At 39.6% G+C, this 12,570-nt stretch overlaps 1 protein-coding gene across 4 annotated transcripts in view; it reads right to left on the bottom strand.

Annotated features, from left to right (window-relative positions):
• LOC127808051 (pre-mRNA-processing protein 40A) overlaps positions 1–12,570 on the bottom strand; it is a 91,730-nt gene that overhangs the window by 68,491 nt on the left and 10,669 nt on the right. For 3 of the 4 annotated variants that reach the window (XM_052346373.1, XM_052346375.1, XM_052346376.1), the window contains exon 2: positions 319–371. In XM_052346373.1, the coding sequence (XP_052202333.1) occupies positions 319–351 (33 nt within the window). In that variant the 5' untranslated portion in view covers positions 352–371. Of the gene's footprint in view, positions 1–318; positions 386–12,570 lie in introns of all 4 variants that reach the window. The other variant, XM_052346374.1, reaches the window with a different exon arrangement.

Below are 12,570 nucleotides of genomic sequence, written 5' to 3'. Positions count from 1 at the left end.
AAACCCTTTTGTTGGACAAAGAAGCAATTCACAAAGTGAGACCAAACCAAGCAGCAACACTAATAAGCATGCAAGATATACAAGAACAGAATGGGCCTGCTACTAATCTACATGACAAGGAACAACATGAATCTCTAACAAGGAACCAGGAATTAATCAATTTACTACTAACAAAGGCATTGTAAAATAAATGAATTCACATATCTTGCAAATAAAAATAATACCAAAAAATTATCAGTGTAAACTCATTTACAGACAAATCAAGTACAAAAGTTTTCATATGTGGTTGAACAGAAGAATGACAAGAAGAAGTACTACCTGAGCACCAGAAGACTGAGGGTTATTGGCCATTGCCGCACATAAATCAAGCTCTACAAAGAGTCACCAGAATCAGAAGTCAATAGAGAAAAAACATGTATACGTGACATGTAAAATTTTCTAACAATTATACGAATAGAGCAAAATACACTACTTTATGATTAAAGTTTAATACTAACAAATATATCAATATCTTTTGCAACTAGTGTAGACCTCAAGAATTTATTTATATAACATGAAAACCACAATTATGCCTTATACACAATTGTAAAAACTATACAAAGAGGAGGACTGACTTCAATAAAAATTCTCATAAAATACTGGGCAATACACATACAAGCAAGAAAATAAATTCATTCAAATTCTGCAAAAATTGCAAGTTGACCCTGCCTTTCCATATAAGTCTAAAGGTGCCAAAATCCAAAGCATCAATTAGATCAGTGCAAGAGAAAACACAAAAACAATTACCTCAAATTAAAATGATGCACTGTTGATGTTTTGCCCAAGTTAAGTGTGTTGGAAGCTTAGAAGAAATCAGAGGAGTTGGGGATTGTTGGAGAGATTACTTGAGCTTGTTCTGTTAGAATACTTGAGATTGTTTTCTGTTATGCATTTACTTAGTGTATGCTATTAGTATGTTGTTAATATGCGGTGATGTGGTTTCTGTTATAGTGGTTAGGCACGGTTGTATATAAGCTCGATGAGCTTTCATTGTATTGGCTGTGAAAAACATTTTATTCATTTTCTGAGAAATAAAGTTCTGAGATCGTTCTCTTCTTCTCTCTTGTGTCCTCGATTTCTATTGCCCTAACCTACTTTACAGGGATGATGATCAAGTGGCAGTTAGTGTGTAGGACATTTCTGTAATTAACTGGATATACTAGGGGAAGTTTAGACTTTATAGAGTTGGTTATATCCCTAGGTTGGTGCGCCCCATAGTCTATAAATATGAGGGCAGGGGATCAGTTGTGATGGATCAATCAATCATTCTATTCTCTTGCACGAATGCAATGATAAAGAGAGAGAGCTGTGAGAAGAATAGTTCTTGGATTCTTTAGTGAGAATTATACTCGGATTGTATGAGAGGGCGAATGGCTTCATTGTACTGAGTTCTTTTCATTCTTAGTGGATTTTTCTCTCGGTGGAGTTGCTGGATAGAGTCATTTCTGTGGCATGAGCCAGGGTAAAAATCGGCGTACTACATTGTGGTTTAATCCTGCTTTTCTATTTCAGTTCTGTCTTTCATCTACTTTCTGATTTGTGTACACTTGTGGTTGAGTTGGTGAGTAATTGAGTGAGATATTGTGTACCGATAGTGCTCCCAGTCTTAACATGCACCATAAAAGATCTCACTTCCCCATACCACAAAGATATTTGATTCAGAACTCAATAAGGGGAAAATGCATTCATTTTGCCTCAAATTGAAGCCCACTATGGCAAATTGAAAAAATAATCTCATAGAGCCTTCCTCAAAACAATGCACATATATATTAATCATTCAACATTCCATTATGATATCCCAAGTTTCCAACTCCTGACTCTATGGCTCATCCCCTACAGGCATTTTTATTCTTCATTTTATCTTTTAATTTCAAGTCAAAGTTCCAAAAGCAAATTGGCACATCCTAAATCTTCAAATCAGACCAATACTTGTAGAAGATTGCCTTGGCCCTCATCTTCTTCAACATCTTAAAATCACTTGCAAACAAAGACAATTTTAACACCCAAAATATTAAATAACTTTTAATAATGATAATATTTTTATTTAAAAAATTAAAAAACAAACAAAACAAAACATACAAAGCCTTAATCCCATTAGCTGAGGTCAGCAACATGAATTTTAGCTCAAAAATCATCTCTACCTATGATCATATCTTTTGTAAGACCTGTCTAACTCATATCATACCTAAGAGTCCTAGGATTTTTTTTTTTTTTTTTTTTTTTTTTTTTTTTTTTTGTGTGTGTGTGTGTCTTTCTCTACCTCTTTAGCCAAAGACATGTTTCATTCCATCTACTCCTCTCAAAACGAGCCTCTATAGGTAAATTATCTCAATCATGTCTCATGCATCTTATCACCGATAGGAATTATTACAAAAAATGTCATCTTTTATTTTATTTTTTCTTGTACGGTCATGCATGCATTGTAACATCCTCAACTCCATTGAGCTAATGTTTATTGTGTAAACATTGGTACTTTACTACCCAATATTTTGTGCCACACAAAGCAAGTCATTGTATAAAATTTTCCTTTTATCTATAATGGAATCTTATTATCATATAAACATCTTATGCATGTTTCCATTTTAACCATTCTACCTTAATTCCATAGGTAACATCCTCATTAATCTCTCTATCTTTTTGGATAATTAATCCAATATATCTAAATTGATATTTTCATGGAATGATTTGATCTTCAAGTTTCATCATAACATGATGTTCGATATATTCAGTTTTCAATCTATTCAACTTAAACCTCTAGATTCTAAAATGTTCCTCCATACCTCAATCCTAGAAATCACAACTTATTTTGTTTCATCTACCAGGAAAATGTCATCTGCAAATATCATATAGCATGGCACCTCTACCTAGACATGTTTAGTGAGGTCATCTATTAGTAGGGCAAAGTGACAAAGGCTTAATGCAAGTCTGCAGTGTAATCAAATTGTTATTGGAAATGCATCACTATCTCCACCGCATGTTCAAACACTTGTTTCTGCTGCATGATACTATATATTTAGCAACCAATATATAAGCAATTTCGACTCGTTACTCCTCTAAGACCCTCCATAAGACTTCACAAAAAATACTTGGTTACAATGTTCTAAAAGGCGTTAGGCGCTAGTCGGGCGCCAAGCTGGGGCCTAGCGCCTAGGAAAACTGCTATTTTTTTTTTTTTTAAATTTTGTGATATTATTTTCAATTAAATCAAAGTTGAAAAGCATTAATAATGCAACATAAACCAATAATACAACAATAATGGAATGACAAGTGAAATATAGAATTAAGCATGAGAAAACAAATTATTGTAATTAATAAACAACATTTTAATTTAGTCATACAATCAATACTATAAGCAAGCAGCTAAGTGGATTTCTTGGAAATATTATAGAATATATATAATTAATAATAAAAATTAAATATAAATCTATAATTATATATAAATAGAAAAGAAAAATAAAATAAAATAAAAAACAAAAAACAGAAACCAAAAACCAAAACGCGGCAAATGTCCCAATAACCGGAGAGAGAGAGGTTACGACAGAGATGGAGCTTGTCGCGGCAAAGATGGAGCTCGACGACAAGGACAGGGGTGGCGGCGACGAAGCTTAGGCAACGAGGACGAGGAGGACGCGACAGATAAGAGGCGGTGACGATGAAGCTTAGCGGCGAGGATGGAGCTGGACGCAGCAACGACGATGAGCTATTGGCAGGCCGATGAAGCTTGGCGACGTTGAGGTGAGAAGAGAGTGAGAGGGGAAATGCTGAGAGGTTAGATTTAATGATTTAGCAAAAAAAACCCTAAAAATGGCTGAAATTTAAAGCCAACGAATTGGGCACCAAGGCGCGCGGGGCGACTAGGCGCCGCCTGGGCCGCCTAGGCACCCAAGCTTGCCGATTACTCGGATCGGCGCCTAGGAGGCCCGACTAGGGCAATTTTGGGGCGGCCAGCGGCCGCCTAGGCCAATTTTTAGAACACTACTCGGTTATATGTTTTTTTCTAAATCTATAAACACCATATGTATATCCTATATTACAAAATAAAAAGGATAATAAGGAAAATGAAGAAAAAAATGGACAGAAATCCTCTCCAATGTTATGACTATAAAGGAGAATGGATGGGAATGCAAAGTCAAGGACACTAACAAATTATAAATACACCCATAGAAACCCTAACCCCATATCATACACAAAGAAAGAGATGGGAAACAATGAGAGGGTCGTGGCACTGGCAAGATAGAAAAGATAACCCAGACCAAAAACAAGATAACAAAGAAGCAAAGTAGAGGTGAGGCTGAAAGAGAACTCAGCGGTGAAAGGGAGATAACAAACCAAGGTACAATCATTGTTGACTGCAGGCAGCGAAGTTGCTGGTGAGTTTTCTCCTGTGGATCTATCTCTTGCTGTTTTTTTCTTCTTGTTCAGAATGCTAATTGTGGAACTGTGCAATCAAAACCAACAATAGCTGCTTCTTCCTAAGATCTTGACTAGCTTGCTGTCATCAATAAAGCAGAGCCTGGAATTACCACGTGCAAAGAGAAGATCCTTCCCTGCCTGATTTCTATCCTAAGAGAGATTGCTCTAAGATGTTCTTCTCTCCTATCCATCACAGCTTAAATTCGATGCCTATTTTTTGTTGATTCACCCTCCTGCTGCTCTTAGATTAAGGCCACTGTTGACCTTTCCTACCCTGGAGTCTCTTTGTGCCACACTTGTCTGCCTGCCCTCACTTCGCTATTCATTCAATCTCTCCTACAAATCCTCATCCTGACATCTAAGGTAGGTTAATGACTTACATTTTTTTTTCCCAAGAAAAAACCCTGTTCATAGGGGCGAATCTTTGTTTCCAAATTTCTTCTAATCAGCATTCTCTTGTGAAACATAATATTGCATATTTCTCTGTAGAAAACTGAATGAATCAATTAGAATAATTCTCCAATAATTCAACATATGCACGATGATGTCCTCTTATAGAGGAGTAGGGAAACTACATAAGGAAAACTACCCTCTATGAGAACTACAACATAAGGAAAGGATACATATTTACATTCTTAGGAAAGATTCCTACATCTGAATTAGGAAAGATTCTATTCCGGACTAGGAAGCTTCTAAAACTGCACTATCACACACATCTTCATTCACCAAAACTCCCACTTAAGCTAGTGAATGTTGTGAAGAACAGAAACGGCTCAGAGACATCGTTTTGGCATTTCTGAACCATTTCCCATTTCGAAAACGTGAAAAACGGCCCGAAACATTTTTTGGGCCATTTGTGTAATTTTTAAAAAGTTGCAGGCTGTTTTGGAATTTAAAAAACTTGGTCGGAAACGTGTTTCCAACGAGTGTTGCCCAGCAAAGGCACGAATCCCTAGAAAAAGCTCTGTCTCCTTCATTTTTCCCTCTTTTCTTCTTCTTCTTCCAAAGATTTCTTCTAGTTCGATCGCCCTTGCCGCCATCTACTTCCAATCCTTCTCGGCCCTCACCGTCGTCTACTCCAGTGCCCCATCGGTTCGAGTTCTTTTTCTCGTCGCAGGTCATTCCTCCTCAGCCCTCTCGCTTCCGGTGCTAGTTTGTTTGCCGGCGATATCCATCACTTCTAGATCGGGTTTCATAGCCGCCGATTGTCCCTTCCCTTCTTTATGCAAAGTTAAACTCATGGGTGTCTTCTTCTTTATGTGAAGTTAAACTCATGGGTGATTTATATATATATATATATAATTAAACTCGGTCACCTGCTCTCTCTTTGTACCTTTCACCCAAACTCAACTGCCTTTAAACTTAACTGATTAAAAATGAGAAGCGAATGTTAATTTATAACATGAACTAGTCAAAGAAATAGATAAAGAAATTATACCATTATGAACTTTAGAAATTGCATCGGAGAAGGTACTAATTTTTTATTAGTACAATATCAGGTATGTCCTAATTGATGTATGTCCTAATTGAACCTCCTAATTTTCTGCTATCATTTATTGTTGAATTCTTTGGGGGATGGGGAGTACATATAAGTAATTTGTTACTATCATTTTGATCATCTATTGTTGGTTTCTATTGTTACTTCATATATTGTTACTTTACTATTTTAATCATCTATTGTTAGTTCATGAAAAATCCAAGGGCTGTAAACACTAATACACAATAATACAAGTCAAAACTTTTTTTGGAGCAATGTTGTATTTATAAATTTGTGGACTGTTGCATATATTTGATGTGGTGGAATTTGATCTTATATTATGAATCCTATATTTTTTATAATTTTTAATATTAAAAACTATATTTATAAAAAAATCCCTATATTTTTTAAATTTACAATATACCCCGCATTTCCGTTTCCTACTTTTTCGGAAAAAGCCGCTTCCGCATTTCCGTTTCCGTTTCCGTGCAACCTACGGTGAATGAATGTCTATCATTCCGAGTTTGCCTATTAAATCTCAAACCTTTTTACACCCAACCCTTTAGTGAGAACCTCTGCCGCTTGATTTTCTTATGGCACGTAAGGAATCTGAAGTAGACCTACATCCAGCTTTTCCTTAATGAACTGTCAGTCAATGAACTGTGAGTCAATTTCTATATGTTTTGTCTTGTCACGTTGAACAAGATTATAAACAATACTAATAACTGACTGATTATCACAAAATAGTTCAATAGGACCTTGCAACTTGATCTTCAAATCCTCTAGGATAATCTACAGCCACAACAACTCACACAAACCAAGGGTCATAGCCCTAAATTCTACCTCTGCACTTGATCTTGCCATAATGCCTTGCTTCTTACTTCTCCAATACACCAAATTTTTCCCTAAAAACACACAATATCCAGTAATGGATCTCCTATCAATTAGAGACCCTCCATAATCAACATCAGTAAATCCTTTGATACTTAAATCAGCCTCTTGTTTAAACAGAATGCCCTTGCCCCGTTGTAGCTTTTAGGTAGCTCAAGATCCTCCTTACTGCATGCATATGCTCCTCAGTTGGGTTGTGCATGAATTGGCTAACTAGGCTGACAGCAATGGCTATGTCAGGCCTAATATGGGAGAGATATATTAGCCTACCCACTAACCTTTAGAACCTTCCCTTATCAACTACCTCACCATTAGGATTCTCCTGCAATTTGATGTTAGGCTCTACTGGTATGCTAGCTCCTTTACCCCCTATCATACCTATTTCAGCTAGCAAATCAAGTACATACTTATGCTGAGATAGGAAAATTCCAGCCTTAGAGTATGTTACTTCAATCGCCAAAAAGTATTTGAGAGCTCCAAGGTCTTTAATTTTGAATTCCTTGGCTAAATTTGCCTTGAGAATTGGTTGTTCTTCTTCATTATTTCCTGTAACCACAATGTCATCAACATATATCAGCAATGTAGTTACCTTTTCTCCCAAATGTTTGAAAAAGAGGGTATGATCCCCTCTACTCTAATGGTACCCCATAGACTTCATGGCCTTAGAAAACCTGTCAAACCAGGCTCATGGGGACTGCTTGAGACCGTACAAAGCCTTCTTAACTCTGAACACTTTCCTGTCACTGCCAAGCAAAGACAATGGTAGTCTTCCTGATTCAGTGTGAATCAGTAGACCACAATAGGAAAAAATAGAAAAAAGAATAGGAAGAAAGGGAGCAAAACAGAGAGAAGAGAGTGTTACAACTCTAGGGTAGAACTCACTCTCAAAAACTAGTTGTTAAGCGAAGGGTGCCCAAGAGGTTATAAACCCCACACTAGGAGCCTAAATTTCTAAAGTGAGACAAGTCTCATACCTTGCAATGGACCATAACATACCACCACGCTCTACAACCTGGCACCCACAACGACAAGCTGTGCACTAGCCACTGCTAGTGCCGGGCGAACACTACAATGCCGGCATCACCTCCATCGCCGCTCGCTTGCACTGGGAGCCATGGGCCCGGCTCTGATACCACTATTACAACCCTCGAGTAGAATTCACCCTCAAAAGCTAGTTGTTATGGGGAGGGTGCCCAAAAAGTTATAAACCTCACACCATGAGACATATAGTCTATTTTGTTCCTCAGCCACACCAATTATTTTCCTCGTGCACATGGCCTGAAATTTACACATATGTGGAGAGAAAATAGCATGGCAATTCAGTTCTTTAGTAAGCTGGTGAACAGAAATAAGACTGGTAGCTGAATTAGATACATGAATGAACATTAAGGTGAGAATAAAGGAGGGTATTCTTGTAAAAAATTAGGAGGTAGTTAGAAAGTGGTATTATTGTAATAAGATCAAAAGGTAGTTAGAGAATAATTCAAATGGTGATTGTAATTCAAATGTGGCGCCAAGGCTTGGTATATAAGCCAAGTCCCACGACCAGAAGGAGGCGTGAATGGAAAAGTATTGATTTTGGTTTCCCTCCAAATTTCTTGCAATCTCTCTCTCTTAATTCTCTCCCTTCATTCTTCGACTCGAACCCTCAATTTCCACGCAATTCCCACTGAATTGCGAGAGAATTTCATTTGTCATAATTGAGTTCTGACAATTTGGTATCAGAGCAGTTTCTGGGCGATCGGATCAGGCCATGGCTAATGGAACGAGGATGAAGCAGATGGAGGCGCAGCTCAGCAAGTAACGTCCAAGGTGTCCAAGATGCAAAATCGCATGGAGATGTTTGAGAATTCAGTAGAACGGAGGATCGACGGGGTGGTAAGTGTGGCGCAAGGAGAGTAGAGCACAAGCCACTCAATTACAGGATCAAATGAGAGAGCAGAGTTAGGCTCTCAGGGATCAAATGCATCAGTTCCTACTGATGCTCTCGCACCAAACTCAGGTAAGAATCTAACCTAAGTTCCCTCCTTGGGAACAATCTGAGCCAATTCTTAATGGCCAAGGAGGAAATCTTAGATCGGAGGAATCAGCAAATTTAGCGACGGAGTAGCCAATGATGGAGGAGAATGTAGGGGTAAAGAGACAAGGCACTACAACCAGATCAAATCCGATCGGTTTGCTGATGCCTAAGATGGAGATCCCTCTATGCGAGGGTCATAATCCCAAGTGGTGAGTGCGACACTGCAAGAGGGTGTTCAGCCTTTACAATGTGGTTGAACAACAGATGGTATCATTGGCAGCAGCCTACATGAACGACGTGAGCGATGCATGGTACCAGAGTTTGAGAGGCGTTAGGGAGGAGTGCACGTGGGAGGAATTCATGGAAGGTTTGTGTGGAAGATTCGGGGGAGAAGGGGATGTCAAACGTCATGGAGGAATTCAATAAGCTTCAGCAAAGGGGGAACCATACAAGCTTATCTGCAGAGGTTCGAGGAGTTGAAGGTCCTCATGTTGATCTCAAACCCCACTCTCACTGAGGGGTACCTTGTGTCAAGCTTCATCAGTGGCTTGAAAGAAGAAATCCGTCCCACCGTTAAGATGTTCTGGCCAGCAACAGTCCAACAGGCCACTAAGTGTTCCAGGTTGCAGGAGATGATGGTGGAAGCGTTGGCCAAGAAGCAGGAGGGGGTGAACAAGGGGTGGCAGATGGTGCCCCAACAACAAAACAACCGTGGAGGGACTAAGGAGGGAGGCATATGGGGATAGAGCAGTAAGGGGTTGGCTCTTCTAGCACCTTCTCAATCATCCATAGGAAATTTGAGAGAACAGATGAGGCTGGTCGGACTTTGCTTTAGATGTGGAGATAAGCATACACCCGACCATCAATGTAAACGACAGTTACTGCTATTGGATGGCACCGAAAAAGATGTCGAGGAGGAAGGCAGTCAAGGGGAAGAAGGAGTAGAGGAGAAGGTGGAGATCTTCCTGCATGCTCTAAGGGGAGTGACCACCAATAAGATCATCAAGGTGGAAGGCAAAGCAGGGGGGAATAGTCTGATGATCCTCATTGACAACGAAAGCACCCATAGCTTCCTAGATAAGGGAACGACCAAGAAGCTGAAGTGCAGCCTCACAAGGACCCATCCCCTATCGATCACTGTGGCTAATGGGTAGAAGGTGTTGTGCAAATCAGCATGTGTGGGCTTTTGTTGGCAGATGTAGGGGGAAGAATTTGAGGCTGACTTACACCTTCTCAAATTGGGAGGTTGTGACATGGTCTTAGGCGTAGATTGGATGAGGGAGGTCAGTCCCATTTGTTTTGATTTTAATAAGATGAAAGTTACATTCGAGAAGGGGGGAAAGAAAATGACTCTTACAGGTAATATGGAGACAGGGACCTATAAGATGATTATAGACAAGAGGTTGCATAAGCTGCTCGAGAACAAATGGACACAGGTGACATAACTTTTCTCCATACATGCTTGGGAATTGGAAGGAGACACAGAAAAAATGGAGTCGTTCTTGCTTAATTCCATGGATGCAGTGCATATTCATTGGGAGGTAACTCAAATAGACTCTCTTAATTTACTCTTAGATGAGTTTGGGAACTTGTTTGAGGAACCTAAGGCTCTACCACCCCCGAGACCTATAGACCACACCATCAATTTGAAACCCAATGTTGAGCCAGTTAAACTCCGATCTTATAGATATCCCCCAAAACAAAAGGTAGAGATTGAACGAATGGTTAAAGAAATGTTACACTCCTCTACCATTCGGCCAAGCACCAGCCCCTATGCCTCACCCTTGCTCCAAGTAAAAAAGAAAGATGGCAGTTGACGATTTTGCATTTATTACCACCAACTCAATTCCCTTACAATCAAGAACAAATTTCCTATACTGATTATTGAAGATTTATTGGATGAATTACATGGGGCCAAGGTATTTTCTAAGCTTGACCTCAGATCTGGATATCACCAGATTCGTATGCACCCTAATGGCATCCACAAAACCACATTTAGAACCCACCAAGGGCATTACGAATTTTTGGTAATGCCTTTCGAATTAACCACACCACCAACCTTTCAAGCCCTCATGAACCAAATATTTGAGCCCTACCCACGCCAATTCATTTTGGTATTCTTTTATGACATTCTTGTGTACAGCCCTACCTTGTCCCAACACATAGAGCACTTAAGGACCACTCTACAAGTCCTCAAGCTCAATAAGTTGTACATTAAGAAGTCTAAATGTGCATTCGCACAATCCCAAATAGAGTATCTTAGCCACATTATTTCTGGTGCAGGTGTGAGTATAGACCCCCAAAAAGTAGCAACTATGACTGCTTGGCCAAGACCTGCGAATGCAAAAGCCCTAAGGGGATTCTTGGGCCTCGCTAGGTATTATAAGCAATTCGTGAAGGACTATGGCCTCATTAGTAAGCCATTGACAGAATTGCTAAAGAAATATGGATTTCATTGGAATGCTAAAGCTGAAGAAGCCGTTGCAAAGTTGAAAAAAGTTATGAGTGAGGTACCCACGCTAGGTCTCCCTGACTTTAGTTAGTCGTTTGTATTGGAGACAGATGTAAGTGACTTTGGAGTGGGAGCAGTGTTGATGCAAGGGGGCAGACCCCTAGTTTTCATCAGTTAGGCCTTAGCCCCTAAACATTTAGGTCTAAGTGTATATGATAAGGAACTCCTAGTTGTCCTAGTAACAGTAGAGAAGTTGAGGCATTACCTAAAAGGGGGCCGATTCATAATAAGGACAAATCACGAGAGCCTCAAATTTTTGTTACAACAAAAACTCCATACCCACCTCCAGTGAAAGGGTATGTCAAAATTAATGGGGCTGGATAATGTGATTCAATACCAAAAGGGGTATGAGAATAAGGCTGCAGATGCTCTATCCAAATGCTTGGAGGATGGGGGAACAGCTGTTATCACTACCTTAGCACCTGATTGGTTTTTGGAAGTAAATTCTAGTTATAGTCAAGCGGAGTGGATTAAAACGCTGAAGGAGCAGATCACTATTGACCCTGATAGTAAACCAGGCTTCACTCTCAAAAATGGTTTGTTAAGATACAAAGAAAGATTGGTGATTGGGGAGGAATAATCCCTCAAGAGAAGAGTGTTGAAGACTCTACATGACTCTCCCGTGGGTGGGCATTTAGGGGAGCTAAATACCTATAACAAGGTGAAACAATTGTTCTATTGGCCAGGGTTGAAGAAGGCAATGAAAGAGTATGTGAAGGCATGTGATATTTGCAACAGATGCAAACATGAAAACATCCACCCTCCTGGGTTGATACAACCCCTACCTATACCAACCCAAGCGTGGACCAACATCAGCATGAACTTTGTGGAAGGGTTGCCAAAGTGAGGGTAAAGATTATGTGTTAGTTGTGGTTGACAAATTTACAAGTACGCTCATTTCTTGAGCTAACTCACCCATTTACTTCACAAGAAGTGGCTAGAGTGTTTGTAGATCAAGTGGGTAAGCTACATGGGCTGCCTCAGGTGATTGTCTTAGACCGAGATAAGGTATTCACAAGCTTGCTGTGGAAGGAGCTCATGAAGTCCCTGGGAACCCATCTGCATATGTCTTCCCCCTATCACCCGGAGACAGCCAGCAAACGAAGCAAGTAAATCAATGTTTAGAAACATATCTCAGGTGTGTGTGATTAATTTACCCGGCCGGGTGGCATAAATGGCTCCCTCTAGCACAATGGTGGTACAACACCAATTATCATT

This window comes from Diospyros lotus, chromosome 8 (genome assembly GCF_014633365.1).
Source record: "Diospyros lotus cultivar Yz01 chromosome 8, ASM1463336v1, whole genome shotgun sequence".
Taxonomy (NCBI): domain Eukaryota; kingdom Viridiplantae; phylum Streptophyta; class Magnoliopsida; order Ericales; family Ebenaceae; genus Diospyros; species Diospyros lotus.
This window is presented reverse-complemented; position numbering and strand designations above follow the sequence as displayed.